At 39.5% G+C, this 18,573-nt stretch overlaps 2 protein-coding genes across 5 annotated transcripts in view; one reads left to right on the top strand and one right to left on the bottom strand.

Annotated features, from left to right (window-relative positions):
* The window catches only part of uggt1 (UDP-glucose glycoprotein glucosyltransferase 1), a 30,199-nt gene extending 22,255 nt beyond the window's left edge, over nt 1-7,944 (top strand). Inside the window, exons 29-40 of the mRNA XM_023396993.2 lie at nt 294-452; nt 655-740; nt 901-985; nt 2,035-2,123; nt 2,549-2,653; nt 2,826-2,910; nt 3,992-4,174; nt 4,806-4,966; nt 5,143-5,257; nt 6,045-6,161; nt 6,502-6,646; nt 6,777-7,944. Coding sequence (XP_023252761.1) covers nt 294-452; nt 655-740; nt 901-985; nt 2,035-2,123; nt 2,549-2,653; nt 2,826-2,910; nt 3,992-4,174; nt 4,806-4,966; nt 5,143-5,257; nt 6,045-6,161; nt 6,502-6,646; nt 6,777-6,796 — 1,350 coding nt within the window. The 3' untranslated portion in view covers nt 6,797-7,944. The remainder of the gene's footprint in view (nt 1-293; nt 453-654; nt 741-900; nt 986-2,034; nt 2,124-2,548; nt 2,654-2,825; nt 2,911-3,991; nt 4,175-4,805; nt 4,967-5,142; nt 5,258-6,044; nt 6,162-6,501; nt 6,647-6,776) is intronic.
* A 206-nt stretch (nt 7,945-8,150) lies between these two features.
* On the bottom strand, nt 8,151-16,392 carry LOC111647401 (transcription factor Sp3-like). 4 transcript variants are annotated; one of them, XM_023396998.2, is made up of 9 exons: nt 16,227-16,391; nt 15,844-15,941; nt 14,992-15,222; nt 14,305-14,904; nt 13,398-13,607; nt 13,042-13,246; nt 12,730-12,919; nt 11,888-12,084; nt 8,151-10,543 (listed from the first exon to the last, which is right to left on the bottom strand). In XM_023396998.2, the coding sequence occupies exons 2-9, from the start codon at nt 15,910-15,912 to the stop codon at nt 10,290-10,292; spliced, it is 1,956 nt and encodes a 651-aa protein (XP_023252766.1). In that variant the 5' UTR covers nt 15,913-15,941; nt 16,227-16,391; the 3' UTR covers nt 8,151-10,289. The 4 variants fall into 4 exon arrangements, with proteins under 4 accessions (XP_023252766.1, XP_023252765.1, XP_023252768.1 ...); XM_023396997.2 differs by having other exon boundaries at nt 16,267-16,390; XM_023397000.2 differs by lacking the exon at nt 15,844-15,941 and having other exon boundaries at nt 16,267-16,392.
* Between the last annotated feature and the right edge of the window lie 2,181 nt (nt 16,393-18,573).

The raw sequence follows: 18,573 nt of genomic DNA, 5'->3' as shown, positions 1-18,573 counted from the left end.
ACTCGGTCAGTGTTTAAACACTGATTCCATGTACATGGCCCCCTTACTTAGATTTCTGGCTACCGACTTCAGTCTTCCACTTTGCATTTTGTCTTTGCCTCTTGTTGGACACACAGTCGTCCCAATATCTGTGAATTTTCTGCTGAGGATTTTGGAGAGTTTTCCCCTCTCATCTTGACAACCTTGGGTTTATTCAGGAACCTTTGTTTATTAGTGTCTGTAAAGACCGTGGGTGTTGATATTGGGCTGCACGACATAAACTTTACTCAACTTGACTCCTCTGGTGATTGCAGGTGGAGAATATTGTAGCAGCAGAGTACGAACTGGAGCATCTTTTGTTGGAAGGCCATTGTTTTGATGTCAGCTCAGGCCAGCCGCCGCGTGGGCTCCAGTTCACCCTGGGAACCGCCTCAGAGCCAGTCATTGTGGACACCATCGTCATGGCAAACCTGGTACGATATAGGTTCAAACTTTGATCCTCTCTTCTTAAAAAAAGTTGCTGAACCACAAACAACTTTGCCAACTGTTATAGTTTGTTGATATCTCTTAGTGCTTTCTTGGATGGTAAATGATGTATTCCTCCCTTTCTGTTTGGATTTAGCCTGTATTTGTTTAGTCACAAACACTGTAAATGTCCTGTGTTCTGCTCTGTAGGGTTACTTTCAGCTCAAGGCCAACCCAGGTGCCTGGATCCTGAAGCTGAGGAAAGGACGCTCTGATGAAATCTACAAGATTTACAGGTGAGACAACGAGTTGGACAACCAGTTATATTGGGTCACAGTCTTAAAAACGTCTTATTAGTTTATAAATTCAGCCCACACTCCTACACTTGGATTTAAACATTAGTTGTAAACTTTCTGCTTTAATATTTTTCTTATCCTTTCGATCTTCATGTTGCAGCCACGATGGCACGGACTCTCCAGCAGACTCAGACGACATCGTAGTTGTGCTGAACAACTTCAAGAGCAGGATAATTAAAGTCAAGGTCAGTTCACCTCTGATAAAGTGATGACTGTCTGGCACAACAGCCTGGAAACAGTGATAGGAATATGTCCTTCAACACATTTTGCTGATTTATTTTTTGTCCCCAACTAAATAAAAGCAAATCCAGGACGATGAGTGAGTGGCAACATTTCTCCTCCTCAATTTCTCAGCTCATAAATTTTGATGAGTGGAATAGACTCCAGTCTGTGTTGAACCTTTTACATAATGCAGAATATATAGAGTAGATGCATAAATGACATGGGTAAAATTACACATCTCAATGTGAATTTTATATATCTAAAGGGACAAATAAATGGAAAATGAAAACAGGTTTTGCCTCAGATTTTGTCTCAGTATCTTTTAATATATGTAGAATATTTTATGTGATCATAGCATCTGACATTGCTGTCTACCACGCTTTCGTTTTGGCACTACTACGAAGAGTTGCCAAAGTTTTCAAATCCAGCACATACCGCCTTTGATATGTCATCCTTGTACATAAATAATAAGAGTTTACATAACTCTTATCAGCTATTACAGATTCATATTGGCAAATCTACGTCAAAACATGTCGTTCAAGTTCTCCATGTGCAGTGTAATCATAGCTGAAACTTTCCAGATGACTGCCATACAAAAAGGACTTCTTGTTTAATTTGTTCATAACATTTAACAGCGTGTTGTTACTTCTCTAATATCAAAGATGGTTGTCAGGCAGAACCAGTCCAACTAGTTTCTGTGCCACAGATCAGACAGTCACAAAATCTATTAATTTTATTTTACTATATTTTGTTAATTTTCAAATAAGACAAGTTTGGTCCATAAAATCAGGGCTGGATGACCTTTGTTTTCATGATATCCAGACAACATATACACGTACATGTGTGCAAGTAAAAGTCAACTGTCACCAACACGTATGAAAAGAAATACATAATCACATCACGTAAATTATTTTACCCACTCACTTAAAATGAATTTTAAAACAATCGTGACAAAGACATCTTTCCTATTGGTGGTTTCACTTACTGATTTTTAAAATTGTGTGTTGATCAGGTCCAGAAGAAACCAGACAAGTTCAACGAGGAGCTGCTGAGCGATGGGACTGAGGAAAATGAGACAGGCTTCTGGAAATCTCTGACCAGGTACAACTTTGGTTTAAACCGACTGACACCTGCTCCTGAAATTAGTGGATTTATCAGTTCGTTGATTGGAAATGTAATCGTCAATGATTTTGGTCTTTTTTTTTTTTTTTTTTTTTTTTTTAAATGGCCAACTCTTTTTCTAAGCAAAAATGTCAAATATTCTTTGGTTCTGGCTTCTCAAATGTAAGACTTATCTAAAAAATTGTTCTGTATTTTACATCATTGTAAATTGAGTATCTTTTGATTCTGAACCTTTGGTTTATCAATTAATCAATAACCAAAATACTTGTTAGTTGCAGCCCTAATAACAACACATAAATACAAACTTGTCTTTTGATTTATGCGATGAATGTGTTTTTGTATTTATTTTGTTAGAAATGTATAAACTGTCTAGTCACGTGTTTTATTTGTCTTTTGCCTTTCAGAGGGTTCACAGGTGGAGGAAAGATGGAGGAGCAGAAGCAGGAGAAAGACGATGTGATCAACATCTTCTCTGTGGCCTCGGGGCATCTGTATGAGAGGTTCCTCAGGTTTGTGTCAGAGATGTGACCAGACAAAGAAAATGGGATTGTCATATCAACCAAAATTCTCAAAAACTAGCATCTTAACTTCCTTTATTGACTTTTTTAAATTATTTTTTTTAGTAATTTTGTTCTCCCAGCTCTGTTGCAACCAGTCTTTTTATCGCTCTTCCCTTCTCAGGATTATGATGCTGTCAGTTCTGAAGAACACCAAAACTCCCGTCAAGTTCTGGTTCCTCAAGAACTACCTGTCCCCGACTTTCAAGGTAGGATTTTTCTTTCGTTCTTTTTTTCTTCACCGGTGTTGCTTGAAGAATCAGCTGGCATATCGCCGTCAATGTGGAGATTTTCTCTTGACGGCTTTAGCTTTCTCTTTTCACACAGGAGTTGTGAAAATCAAGGTGAAAGATGCAACAGGGATGAGATTTTTTAATGCTCTGCTAGAGGAAAATCTCCTGATAAATGATCGGACTTCAGTGCTTTTCTTGGCTCACAGTTCCATTCCTCATTATCATTGATGTTCTCTTTTTACTATTTTCACTCTGGTTTTGGTTGTTAAGCCTCGTGATCCTTCAGATATTCAGATATCAATGTAGAAGTCAGAAAGCAAAAATACACATTGATATCTGAAGACATTGATGAGTGATTTGGTTTTATAACCCAGATTCCCACTCAGCCCATTAACTAGAGGCTCCAGCAAGTGTTTCAGTTTGAAGGATTGTTTTGAATATCAACATAATGATATAGTCTACAGAGAGTTGTGGCTTCTGTTAACTGGTGGAAAAAAAAAAAACTGGAATCCACCAAAGCATTTCAGTTCATTTCACTGTTTTAATTTAAAAGGAGAAAAACACATTATTCATCGTTTTTGTACATGTGCCAGTGTTAGCCAGCCTGCTGATTTTCAGCTGCAGCCCTTTGAGTAGATGTGACAGGTTAAGGAACAGAAACAAAGGACAGCAGGACCAACAACAATGGCAACAACATTAGCTTTGTCCAGACAAAACACAAATCGTGTGGCAACAGGACACAAAACGGTGGAGCAATAATACAATGATAACAAATCTCTTGTGATAAACCAATATACAGTTTAATGTTAGAGAAAGCATCAATATCCAACAAATTTAGCTTTAGGAATGTTAAATTACTTTTCATAGTTTGCATATTTCTAAACTTTTTGCATGACAGAATATGACTGTTACACATTTTTTTTTAAATGAAAAAGCAGTAGTCAGATGCTACATCTGAAAAGTTTAACCTGCTTTACACCTGCATTCAGATAAAGATTCTTACCCTTAGTTGGTAGATATCAGACAGGTGTGTTTCTGTGTGTAATCATTTTTGCAGGAGTTCATCCCCCACATGGCCAAGGAATATGGTTTCCAATACGAGCTGGTCCAATACAAGTGGCCTCGCTGGTTACACCAACAGACCGAGAAGCAGAGGATCATCTGGGGCTACAAGATCCTGTTCCTGGACGTGCTGTTTCCTCTCGCTGTCGACAAGATCCTGTTTGTGGACGCTGATCAGGTTCGCTCAGACGAAGCTGTACAAACACTGCTATCCAAACATTCAAATATTTGTTCCTTTGACTGTTCATATATCATAAGCTGACGATTTAAAGGGAACTAGAAAAGGAAAATGTTGCACGTTGGTGTTGATGATTCTGATAGCTCCAAAGAAACTGTAACTCTTCAGGACTTTTATAAAGTTTATGGAAAATTTAGATCTGCTGCATGTGGCAACAGATTTTAGTTATTATTCGCTCAGTCATGTCACATTTTGGGGCTTTTTCCAAATAACCTAATCCTAGTACAGACTTTCAGACAGTCAGAATTGATCTACAGTTTAAATAATTTATCATCAGAACAGAAATTGGCAAGTATTTTGGTAATCAAAAAAACTTTTTATCTTTATTTGAGCAAAAGTGCCAAAAATTCAATCTGAGATATCAATATTTGCTGGTTTTCTTCATTTTCTCTGATGGTAGATTTAATACCTTTTGGTTGTTGGACAAAACAAACAATTTGAAGACATCATCTTCAGCTCTAGAAAAATGTGATAATGATTTTTCAGTAGTTACCGTCATTTTAGAGACAAACAATCGAGAAAGGATTGGTAGTAGCTGTCCTTAAATGATCCTCATCCTCCTGTCCCGCAGATTGTGCGGACAGACCTGAAGGATCTGCGTGACTTTGACCTGGAGGGAGCTCCGTACGGCTACACCCCGTTTTGCGAGAGCCGGAGGGAGATGGATGGTTATCGCTTCTGGAAGTCTGGCTACTGGGCGAGCCACCTCGCTGGACGCAAATATCACATCAGGTAGACACATTGTGGAAGCTCAGCTGCAGTGTAACAGTCAACTCAGCCCCTGTGTCAACAACGCTTTAAAAGTCTATCACTGTCAAACACACACACATATTTTGACTCTTTTTTTTAAATCCATTTTTCATACTTTCCTGCATATTTCATGTGTTACTGTCATTTATCCTGTGCAGCGCCCTATATGTGGTCGACCTGAAGAAATTCAGGAAAATAGCAGCAGGAGATCGGCTCAGAGGACAGTACCAGGGGCTCAGCCAAGACCCAAACAGCCTTTCCAACCTGGACCAGGTCTGTGACTGTCTATCTTTTCATTTTAAAGCACCTTGGAGATCTGATTCTGAACACTAAGACAGTATTTGTCACCTTGCATTGCAAAGTATCTTACATGGTGTAGTTCATGTTTTATGTAATACGGCTGACATTATCACTAACAGTTTTCCATAGCATAACATTATTAATGACTAATTTAATACCAGTATACCAGTTTCCAGTAGTTTCCATTCATTTGAGTTTTATGAAACTCTTAAAACTATCACAAAGAACTTCTTGTTGCTTTTGATTTTTTGTCAGCGTTGTGACTGTGGTTGCTAGAAGGCACTGCAGTGAAAACTTTCCGTTGTGTTCAAAGAAGCTCTGTAATTAGAGATGTGAGAGTTGGTTGTTGAACAGCAGCCTCAAAGAAAAATCTAAATTCATCTTATATTTTCATAATAAACACTGTTTACTTATTTTTTTTCTCTTATGGTTATGCTTTCATGACAATATTGTGATTTCAACACTGTTTAGCAGCTGACTTTTTACATGTGGGACTCCCTTATGTCCTTGAACACATCCCTGATTGTGCCTGCATTACCACACGACTGACAACAAACATAAAGGCGAGAGTGGGAAGTGTTCATTAAACAGATGCTTCTTCCCATGCTTACATGTACATTATTGCTGAACCTTTATGTCATAATGTTAAATGTTTGAAAAAAACAAAATCAGTCATTAATGAATCTACAGCTTTGACGTATGAAATATTAGTTTCTCTCCCTGCCTCTCTCACAGGTCTCACTTTTCATTGTTTTTTCAGGATCTGCCCAACAACATGATCCACCAGGTGCCCATCAAGTCTCTGCCTCAGGAGTGGCTGTGGTGTGAGACCTGGTGTGACGACAGCTCCAAGAAGAGTGCCAAGACAATAGATCTGGTAACAAAAGTTTGTCTGTGTATGTGTGCAGATATCAGGGATAGTAACAGGATTAAAGTGCTCAAATAAGAGATGTAGTGAGTGAGATCCCGGGAGGACTGATTGGATTTGTTACATATGCAATGACTCTTAACAGCCACTAGAGGGCAGACAGGCCAATTGTGAGGAAATATTTGACTTACTTTAGAGTAGTATTTGGGTAAATAGTGTTTGATACTCTAAATAAGTGTTGCGTCCTTTGTAGAAATAAAATAAAATAATTGCAATAGTAAAGTAATAGTAAGGAAAGAAATCATAGTTAATTATTTCATCCAATTCTTTTCATTTTTCCTGATTTCAGTGTAACAACCCCATGACCAAGGAGCCCAAGCTGCAGGCTGCTGTGAGGATCGTAGCCGAGTGGACCGATTATGACCAAGAGATTAAACGTCTGCAGACCAGAGTCCAGGGGGGAGCAAGCCACAAAACAAAGCAGCAGGGCACAGGTACTCAACTCTGACAGACACACATGCAGGTTTAATACATGCTCAAGTAGAAATTATGAGAACAAAGTTTATGTGCCAAGTCCATATAAATCAAGTCGATAAATTTTCATCTTCTTCGTCTCTCTGTCAGATGTTCACATAGAGTTGTGAGGATCCTGCTGTGGCTGTGATGAGGCGGTGAACTGGACTCTGTTTAAAGAGTCTGCTTCATGAAGAGAAGTTCCTCTTATGCCTTGGGGACTGCTGAATGACCACAATCAGTGCTAGACGGTTAAAATAATGTTCTGTTTTGTTCTTTTTATATAATGTGTACGATGGGGAATTTTAGTGGTCAGGTGTAAGAGGCTTTTCTGTATGCGTGTGTGTGCAAGTGGTGACTGTGAGAATGTATTTTGTGAAGCGAATCATAAATATGAATTCTATTTTTTCTTTCAGTATAGTTTTTCTTTCCCCTGTAATAGATGTCAGTCTGTAAGTTTGCACTGATTGGGATTCTGGTTCTGGCTGTGGTCAAAGCACAAAGGGAGGTGAACAGAAAAATCTCACTGCTGGTTAACTTGAGTTTCTGACAAACCAAACATCTGGGCCAAATCTTTGTCAGTCAATATGATGACATTAATAAGATTTTTTAATCAACATAGTAAATTAATGCAAAATAAAATAAAATAATCAAACTGACATACAGTGAACTATGATCCCATGTCTTTTTAGTACAGTTTACCTTGAATTATTTCGTAAATAAAATCTAACATTTCTGCCTAGTCCCACTTGAGACATTTAGAAAAAGCATAGTAAGTCTGGAAAATCATTGATACAGCTACATATACATTATTTTGTGCAGTGGTGGAGCCGCTGTTCATATTTCTTTTAAGAATCACCTCAAGCTATAGAAAATACTTTGCCCAATCTAAACTTAACACTTTAAGGGAATGTGATTGGAATTCAGAAATTAATGGTAATGATGTTTACACTCATCATCATCTGGTATTTGGCATAAAATTAAGAACAAAATCAGCAGGCTTGATCGATTCTCATTTCTTGTGGAATATTAATGTCACTGTGACTCTCAGGGAAGGACGTCCGAAGCCTGTGCGGGTTGCAGCGTTACGTATGAATCAGAAGAAAGGGGAGAGGTTGTTATCTGGTTTATGGTACTGTAAGGGAAGAGCAGCCATGACGTTGAAGTTTGGCTGAAAAATATTTGATTTTCTGTATCTTGGTATCATCCATGGATTTGTCATTAACATCCTGTTTTGGCTGTAAGATATTTTTGTTAAATAAAAATCCCCAATAAAGAAGCGGTCGAGAGTATTTTATCTGTTTCGTACGTTACGACTTACGTTGATTTTTTTTTTTTTTTTTAACTTATGAACTCTGCTATTACACCTGAACACCAATTGTTTGAATTGAAAGTTCAAAATGTAGTTAGCAAGCAAACAGAGCAGTTGACAATTTGTGAGTAAGATACCTTGATGTGACCCCCAAAACACAAAACCTGTCACTGGAAGGTTTCAGACTTTTATTGTGATCCATTTGAAAAAATGTTTTACAAAAGGTAACATTCAGTTTTTACACCAATTCTTTAAAAAAATCACTTAAAATAAGGTCTTGATACAACAAATTCAGTTAACTAAGTAATGGCTTCTATAAACAATGTGAAAATAAGATAATATACATGTAAATGAATGCTACAAACATAACAGACAAACAGAGGAAGAGATTACATTAATTAAAATTAAAAAAGGAAAAAAAACAAAAAAAACAATGGCATGATTGTTTTCCTTTTGACTTGAGTGACATCTGGCCAGAATTACCAACGGAGCAGTTATTGCAAAACTAATCCCACATCATCTGGTGTCCGACTGGAATGTTCGATGACAAAAATGCCCTTGAGGGCTTGCTGATTTGTTGCATCCGTTTCTCAGTTTTCTTCACATGGCAACACTGGTGCACGTTCTCCTCCTGCAGCCATGTACATTGACAACAAAAAGCCCTGCAGGAATTCAGAGGTAACCACTCTACTTTTTAAAATCTATGATCACCATCATGTGGCTTTCATTTATATGACACCCAGATCGGCGAAGAAACACAGGAAAGCTGAAATACAATGCAAATTTACAACAAAATATGCAAAAAGAAAGTAAAGTAAAGACGTGTTTTGATGTGGATAAGCACAGCGGACGGTGTGCTCGTGAGGACAGATGAGACATTCTGTTCAGACTGACCAGATGCTGGAAGAAGTTGCCCTTTTTCAGAGCGGCTTGCATCTATTTCCCCCCTCTCAAGGTGGGAAAACAACTTCAGATCAGTAAACAGTGGCACTGACGTCCTTTTCTCTAACTGCCAGCTGAACCTCCTGCTCTGTTTGAAACAGCATGGCAAGACATCAGCGTCACCATCCTGTTGGCTGTCAATGATTGGGCGACAGCTGCTGCAAAGGAAAAGTTTGACATTTCAGGAAAAAAGCTTATTCACTTCCTTGCCAAGAATTAGATGGGAAACAGGGAAAACAGCAAGCCTGGCTCTGTCCAAAGGTAACCAAATCCACCTACCGGCACCTCAAAAGCTCATGAATTAGCACGCTGTATTTTGTTTGTTTAAGATATACAAAAACTATGGTGTAAAAACATCAATCTGCCATTTTTCCAGGAAGGTTATGTACCGGATTATTTCTTAGCTGGAAGCAGTAATGTCCCACACTGGCTGCCTGGCAAGAATAACCCTCCATGAAACGAATCGTTGTTTTTACACGAGTCTTTGTACAGATTAAACAAACATGATACATGTAAACTGATGAGCTTCAGAGGTAATGAGAGGTAGATTCTGTTACCTTTGGACAGAGCCAGGCTGTTCCCCTATCTCCAGTCATTATGCTAGGCTAAGCTAACCAGCCACTGGTGGTAGCTCCATATTTACTGTACAAACATGAGAGCGCTACCCCTCTTCTCATCTAACTCTGAGCAAGAAAACGAATAAGCATGTTTTCACCAAAATGACAAACAATTCCTCTAAAAGCAAAAGCATTTGTTCCTGGCAGCAGCAGTGCAACAGTTCAGCGTGGATGTTGCGCTGCTTCAAACAGAGAGCTTGTCAGAACTCTCCAGAGACACAAACTCAATAATCCCAGAGAGGTTCACTACTTCGTTTTCATTCTTCCAAAAACGCCTCCTCATCATTATCTTCTCCATTTTACAAACATTTCTTACAGTTAACATCATCTGCAAAGCTTAAAAAACACATGCACCTCCAGCATTTTATACAAGAGTATGATACAAAATAAGGCATTTCATTGTGTTGAGTATTCATGTTGTGTGTTTTTTTTGAGTGTTAATGCATGTTTGTGTGTGTGAGAGTGTGTGTATGTGTGTATGTGTGTGTGAGAGTGAGAGAGTGAGTGAGTGTGTTTACGCGTGTACATAGCAACCACATTTTAATGTTTTTTTTTTTGCCGGCCTATAAAAAGACTGCAAAAAACAAACATAAAGTCATGATAACTCTTACTTAAAATATATATATTTGTCATATATATTTACGTATATATTCATATGTAAAAAACAAAACAAAAAAAAGGTAAGAGGGGAAGAGAAGAGCCCAAGAGGTCCCTGCCAGTTCTCAAAAAAGCCAACTCGCCCCATTCACCCCCTCATTCCATGACCTCACCGGGTGCCACAGTGACCAGCTGCAAAGGGATCTCCTGATTGGCTACGAGGTCGTGGGTAGTGGCGGTCTGGAGGATGAGCGTGGTTCCGTCCGTAGTGATGACGGCATCGGTGGTGGGCGGAGATGTGGACGAGGGAACCCCGCCTTTTTTATTCTGGTGAGTCTTTATGTGCTTGGCCAGGTGGTCGCTCCGCATAAACCTCTTGGAGCACTCTGTGCACACAAACTTCTTCTCTCCTGTGACATCAAGAAAACAAAAACATCAGACAAGTGTGCAAAACCAGTAGGTTAAACCAGTAACCAGTACGTTTGCCAATAGAGACAAATAGGCCTACAATTATTTTAAGTATATGAAATTGCTGACATTTTACATCACATTTACTCGAGATCCACAAAAAAATGTTACTACTGTTACTATCTAAGACAGGCAAGAGAAAATATTTAAGGCTTTTTTTAAAACTAAGGGCTTTTTAAGGAAACTGATATTCAATGCTCTTTTAAACTTTTTAAAAACCTGCAGTAAAATTAGAAAAACATTACCAACCTTCATCTTTTTATTTCTAAACTGAACTCTACACTGCGGCACAGGTACAGCACCAACATTTGAAGACACTGACCAATAATTTGTGACAAAGAACACAATCATCCCTTGCTTTTTTTTTCTACAGTAATTCAGGAGAAAACACTGTGTGGACAGTACAGTGTAAGGACAGTTTGTTTATGATTCTCAACTATCATCATTAAGTATAAAGTCAAAAATAATAAATTCTTATCAGAGACTAAAACTGACTTAGAATTGCTGATTTAATTCAAGTAAAGACAAGGTTATTGCCTATTGTTACTGCCTTCATAAAACTACCACTTACTTGGCTGTACATCATTCAAAATGTCTCAGCTTTAAGCTTTGGAGCAGCTGCAAGTTCTCATTTTCTCACTTTCGAGATCCTGCTCGACACCTCTTTTCACTGAACATTGTGTAATCAAAAACAATGACATGGACAGCTGCAGACAAACATCTACTAGGAACATGAAAGTATTTCGGTATGTAGCGTAGTGGTTTAAGCAGGCGCCCCATGTGTAGAGGCTACAGTCCTCGCTGCAGTCGGCCCCGGTTCGAATCCCGCATCGGACGGCCTTTCACTGCATGTCATTCCCCCTCTCTCTCTGCCTCCCCGTTTCCTGTCACTCTCCACTGTGCTGTCCATTAAAGGCATAAAAGCCAAAAAAAATATACTAAAAAAAAAAAAAAGATAAAATATAAAAGTATTTCGGTATCCGTTGTGTTTTAACTGCAAGATCTAACAACAGGAACATGTCCGAAAAACTAAATTATTCCTTTAAAGTTTGTATCATTAGACAGGAAACAGCGATTCAACATGTACAAACTTGTTATCACTCATCCACGTTGAATGCATGTTCCTGGTTTACCACTGAAAGCTAGCTCCAAGCTCATCCACTTTTCAGACAATAAAACAATTGGAAACAGAAATGGAAAATGGAAACAGCCAGTACTAAAAATAAAAAGGGTTGCCTGTATAACTGTGTTTATAACTGACAAGACTTATGTGGGCTTGGTCTCACCTGTGTGTGTCCTCCTGTGTCTCTGCAGCTCGTCGCTCCTGGTGAACCTCTTTCCGCAGAACATCCAGTTGCAGACGAAGGGTCTCTCCCCGCTGTGCCAGCGCAGGTGAGCTCGGAGATGGGACGTCTTCCCGTAAACCTTCCCGCAGCCGGCGATGTGGCAGATGTGCTGCTTCTTCTTCCCCATGCCTGAACCTCTGTGACACAAAGGAAAAATATGGAATGAGTAGAAGATACAAATACTGGATGATCCAGGTTGACACAAATGGCAAAATGAAACAAAAAAAAGAATGCAAGGCCTGAAAATGCTATTTAAAAAGACAAAGGAATGCAAACACTGCCAAATGATGGAAAAAATAATAATCCTACATCCCTGTGCTGATAAAGCATTAGGCAAAAGATTTGCATTTTGTATTTGCATGAATGTTTTTTCATGCAAATACAAATTTGCATGGAAATGTGAATTTTTATTGCCCCATGAACAACCAGTTTAATAACTTAAACAAACAAAAGTTAAACACAAGTTTTGAAACAATAAAAGAATGAAGAAAGATACGCTAATTTGAGGTTTTGAGACATTAAATGTTTAGAATAGCCACTGCAATGAATAACATCTGGGTGTTATAGTTGTATTGCAGAAATGTGTCATCAAAATGGATTTTATAGCTGTACAAAAATTGGCTATAGCTGAAAAAGCCTGGATAATATGTGGTAATATAATTTTGTATTACTGTAATTATGATGCTTATTGAAGTTTTAGGATATTCTTCAGTTTTATGACTTTTTTTTTTTTTTTTTATTATCGTTGCATATCATTTTTTTTTTTATATCGTTTTCCCCACCTTCCTCCAGACTCTTTGCAGTTGGGGCAGGTGCAGGCTACTCTGCGGAGTCTCTTGCCCTCCCCGCTCGGCGTCTCCATGTCCTCGTCTCCCATCTGAACACGCAGGTTGTTCAGGTCGCTGGGGTTCAGCGTGGAGTCTCCGCTCAGCTGCCACTCCTCAGAGTCTGGCTCCTCTTTTATCTGTATACCTGATACAGGGACAAAAGAAGCAGTGCAGATTTATCATGGGTTTCAATGATTAATGACAAGTGATTTAAGATTAGCAAATAAAAATGTGTGTGAAAGTTGAGTATGTACAGGTATCCCATACCAGCTGGACTGTTTGCATCCTCTCCATGTGTGTACTGGACTCCGCTTTGTGTTACAGAGTTGACTGTGACAGTCTGGAGGTTGGGCAGGCTGACCTGTCCTGCCTGGCCCAGAGGGAGGGTCTGAACCGGGGCTAAAGTCAACTGCTGTGCCTGACCCTGGCCCTGGGGCAGCTGGAGCCCTTGGAGTGACTGGACACCCTGAACCTAGCAAGAGATCGGATATACTTCAGTAATACGACAATTTACAGCACAAGAACACAACATAATATTTAAATGACGCCCATAGGGAATTCCTGTAGGCAACTTTACTGCTTTGAAACATGAATAAACTTCCTACACACTTCTTATAGCTTACCTGGAAAGTCTGCCACTGGATCTGTCCTGTAGCTGTTACAGTTTGGGCCTGGATGAGGAAGGTCCCAGGGTTGACCAGCTGCACGCTCTGTAGAGTCTGACCTGCTGCAGTCAGGTCCTGACCTGGAGCCACCTGGGCTACCTGGGCCTGATTGTCCCCAGACAGCTGCAGGATTGGTTGCGAGATAGTAGTGGCATTAGAGGAGGACACCTGCAGGATAAAGGGAACAGCAAAAATAAATTACACTCAAAAGCTGAAAAAGTAGCTTAGTAGCTAAAAAAAGTAGCTGACCTGTCGTGACTAGGGCTGGGTATCATTTGATATTTTTTTTAAACAAGTATTGATTCCTGAGTTTTAACACCAATACCAAAACAACATTTACTTTGAGGGATATTATTGTGTTTTTATACCATACCCTTTTTTCATTGAACTAAAAAAAGCACAGGCAGCTGTACAAGAACTACTCCAAACTGATACTGCCCAAAATTGGAACTAAATTATTTTTGTTTTCAGGTAGAAAACAAGACTAGAAATCTGAGCAAACCGTCAATGACAGCTTTCAGTATCGGTTGGTTTTCAGTACTATGTGCTACCAACATATTTGTGACAGTAACAAAAATTAGGTCAAATATCCAGCCTTATGTCACTATTTATGGCTCTACTGTGGACCAAAGATAGATTTTTCCTGCTCATTGTTTGGAATGAAGGATTTTAAAGGCCTCAAGTGGTGAAAATATCCAAGCAAAATAAACAAAAATTAGGGAAGGGTCAGAAAAAATAAAGACAATTTTTGTCATAGAATATATATATCACTTTACAGGGTCCTGACCTCCAGACTGGGAGCCACTGCATTGCAGCATACAGGCTTGACACATATAACACATGATATGGTGTTAAAGGTACTCACCTGGATTTGCTGCAGGTGGTTGTGGGAGTTGAAGTTCTCTGAGGAGGGATCAGACACGCCTGCAGACACAGCAGTTGCTTGTGTCAGAACTCCAGTGCCATCAATTGTTTCGGGGAGTTGGGAGGAGTTTGAGGAGGAAGTGGTCGTGGTGGTTGACACATAGAGCTCTTGGTTGGCGCCGCTCACCGTCACCAGCGACTGTTTGTTGCCAGCATCATGACCCTGACTTTCCAGCGTCTGGCCACTCATGATCAGCTGGCCTTCAGCTGTTACCCCAGTTGCAATGGGGACCGTCTGCGCTCCGGTGAGCCCTAGTGACTCTAGATCCACACTGTTTATTGGGACGAATGTTATGTTGCTAGGGAGCCCTACAGGTACTGTGCTGGTGTATGCTGTACCCCCAGCCAGCGGGACACCTTGGATTGACTGTACTTGCCCCGCCTGTGTCAGGAGGTCTGTGGTCGCCGTCGTGGCACAACTGATCCCGATGCTGCCCTGGCTGCCATCTTGGAGTAGCTGGATCTGCCCCGTGCCATCATCCAACCCCTGTGTTTGGAATCCTGCAAGTGTCCCATCTGCATTTTGGATTTGGGGAATGACCTGGACAAAGGAGTGGCAGTTTTAAGCAAGTTCACCACCTAAACAAAACACCTACCGTATCTTAAACATGTCTCTTTCTCCTTTTACCTGATACTGGATGCCTGACACTCCATTGGCTGTAGCCTCATTCCCAGATGCAGTAACATAAATGGGTTGGCTGGGAAGACTCCCAATTGGAAGCACGTACTGCCCGTTGGACGTGACAATCCCCGAGTTTGGAATGTGAACAACTCCCTGGTCTTCTTTCCCAGTTGAGACGGGAGTTAATACCTCCCATCGGTCTGACCCTGTCAGCTGAATGGCTGACATATCTGTTGTCTGGGAGTAAAATTAACACTGATTAGCAAAGAGAGATTACACTTCTACAAGAAGACAGTGATTCATCTCAGCTTCAGATTAGATCACAGGAAAAGGGAGGCAGGCAGGCCTGCTTTTGTCTGAAATTCAGTTATGGTTGCAGATACTATGCTGAAACATCAAATATAGAGTAAATCATAGGCAGTGGGTGATCACGCAGTATGGACGATAAAACAAGAACAAGCTGTATGCAACCACCAACACGCAGAGTGAAGATAACAGGCTCAGAAATGGTCGAGAGCAAGGTGTGGGGGATGGGTGGCTATTACAACACAATTGAACGCTACTGTTTTGATTATGGACGCTATCCCTGCCACATTAGCACAGCCCTGCATCCTCCAAGCCCAAGGTACACCGGCTATCTTCCAGCGAGCCGACCCAAGTGACTGACTTCAGTGTCCTACCCACTATGGGCGGGTTTTACAGGGGTAAAGTGGGTGGCCGTTATTGAGGGGAACACAGGAAGTGTACGGCTTTCACCCCATGCCATCAAAATTTTAAAACGTGTGAACTTCATGCTCTCAAAAACACAACCAGCAATCGAAAGCGAGCGAGAAAGACGAGCTAGAAAATGTCGGATACCTGTGTTTCCGCTGCGCCGCCGGGTTGCAGAAACTCGCTTTGACTGCTGTCCACGTCCGCGGACGCCATTTCTCCTTGTTTCAGAGGCTGCTCTAGCGCTAGCAGGGAGAGAGGGGGAAACTCAGCAAAACTCTGTAATCTTCAACTCCTGCCTGCCAGAAAAGCCCGCAAAGCATCCCCACTCTCCAGTCCAAAAGGAGCTGACTGCGAAATTCAACTTTGCAGCGGAGAATCTGGGGCGATTCCGGCCCAGATTGACTGTTTACTTTGTCAACTCCGTGGCTAGCCTGCTAGCTCAGTTAGCTAACCATATCTAGCCAGTTAGCAGCAGAGCAAAAGATAAAAAAACGCAGCTTGTTTCGCTGTTTTCTGCACAAACTCACCGATTAGTTGCACGCTTCGATGCGCTAAATGTTTACGTACCAGTCATAGCGTGAATGGTAGTAAGCGGGAGGATTATCTGATCAACTAAACTCCGAACATGATTGTTTTATCAAAGGCGGGCTAGTGTTGATCGGTGAATTCGGGTCGATTTTTTTTCTATTTTGATTGACGGTGCGGGAAACACAAAAAGGTGGGACCAACACGCTTGACCGTCCAATTTGCATCACATTACAGGACGTCCCGCCCTTCTTCTCTGTTGCGATTGGCTGAGCGTGAGTCACGGCTAGACGTCAGTGGCTAACCGGAGTGTCAATCATTCTTTTTATAGGACGTGTGTTTCCTGTTTGTTGTTGAGAGAGACGAAAGGAGGAATGCAGTTGTTGGGAATCAGAGCAGAGGTACTTGGAAAACGGCGATGTCTATGTCGAAAGTACACACTTTACTTTACCATTTAATGCCAAATAAAGTTATTCATCCTGCTCTATCTTGTTATTTGTATACAGTGGGGTTTCTTGGTGCCATAACACTTCAGTTTTTAAAGTTTGGTTCACTTTATATTCGGCAGCTGGCCTACATTATACTACAATCCAAAATTATTACAGCCCTTTACTAAGTTACAGCTAGTTGCAACAGTTTATTTCGTGTCCTTATTGCCACATAACCCAAAAGTTCCTTGCAAATCTCAAAGTTACTTCTTCAGCACTAGTTTTGTCTGATCTGATGGTATTTACAAGTGAAAAGTGAAAATTTAATTTTAAATTAACATTCAAAATAAAATCCTCACTTAATGGTTCACTTACTCTTGTTCTTTTGATCATTAGCTTCTATCCACAGTTGCCGTTTGCTCACAATACAAATTTTGAACAGCTATGGTTCTATGAACACATCCAACAAACTTAATGTGTGTTCATGATGAAGACAATGTAAGACAGTTGAAAGTAATCCAGTAAATAGTAGTAGTAAGTAGTTGTTGAGAGGATGTGGGAGCAAGGCCAGCACTAGGCATAAGCGAACTAAGCTGCTTAGGGCCCCTATATATATATATATATATATATATATATATATTTATTTATGACTTTTAAGGCCTTATTATACTGTCGTTTTCATGACTCAGCGACTCCCCTCTTCTGCCTACTCAGACTAACCTAAACCAAAACAAAAGCAATAACCAAAATACCTGTAATCTCTAACCCCACACCTAACATAAGAAACCTGGGAGGAGATTCCCCTCCCAGCCTGGTCCCGGTTCTATGACGTTTTTATAACTTTTCATGCCTTACTATACTATGTTTTTAAGACTTTTTAGGCCTTGGTATAGTAGGACATTTTTATGCCGTACTATTCTATGTTGTATTTATGACTTTTTAGGCCTTACTATGCTATGGCATTTTTAGGACTTTTCAGGCCTTACTATACTATTACGTTTTTATGCCTTACTTTTTAATGTGGTTTTTATGACTTTTTGTACCTTACTATACTATGACATATTCATGACTTTTTATGCCTTACTGTAATATGACTTTTTAAGACTTTTTTTGCCTTACTATACTATGACGTTTTTATGACTTTTCCTACCTTATGACTTTTAGGCCTTACTTTCCTATGACATTTTTATGACTTTTTAGGCCTTACTATACTATGACATTTTTATGTCTTTTTTTGCCTTACTATACTATGTCATATTCATGACTTTTTATGCCTTAGTGTAATATGCCTTTTTAAGAGTTTTTTTGCCTTACTTTACTATGACGTTTTTATTACTTTTTATGCTTTACTGTAATATGACTTTTTTAAGACTTTTTTTTGCCTTACTATACTATGAAGTTTTTATGACTTTTTGGCCTTACTATACTATGACATTTTTATGACTTTTTTTGCCTTACTATACTATGTCATATTCATGACTTTTTATGCCTTACTGTAATATGACATTTTAAGACTTTTTTTTTTGCCTTTCTATATACTATGACGTTTTTATGACTTACTATACGATGTTGTGTTAATGACTTTTTTTGTGTTAATGTAATATGACTTTTTTTAATACTTTTTTTGCCTTGAAGTTTTTATACCTTTTTTTGCCTTAAGACTTTTTAGGCCTTAATATCCTATGACATTTTTATGACTTTTCTTTTGCTTTACTATACTATGTCATATTCATGACTTTTTATGCCTTAATGTAATATGACTTTTTAAGACTTTTTTTTGCCTTACTATACTATGATGTTTTTATGACTTTTTGTGCTTTACTAATGACTTTTTAAAGACTTTTATTTCCTTGTGACTTTTTATGCCATACTATACTATGACATTTTTTATGATTTTTTTGCCATACTATACTATGACGTT

This window comes from Seriola lalandi, unplaced genomic scaffold (assembly GCF_002814215.2).
Source record: "Seriola lalandi dorsalis isolate HSWRI2012SDOR001 ecotype SW California unplaced genomic scaffold, Sedor1 jcf7180002054989, whole genome shotgun sequence".
NCBI lineage: Eukaryota > Metazoa > Chordata > Actinopteri > Carangiformes > Carangidae > Seriola > Seriola lalandi.
Note: the sequence above shows the minus strand (reverse complement) of the source record. Positions and strands in the feature narration are given on the sequence as shown.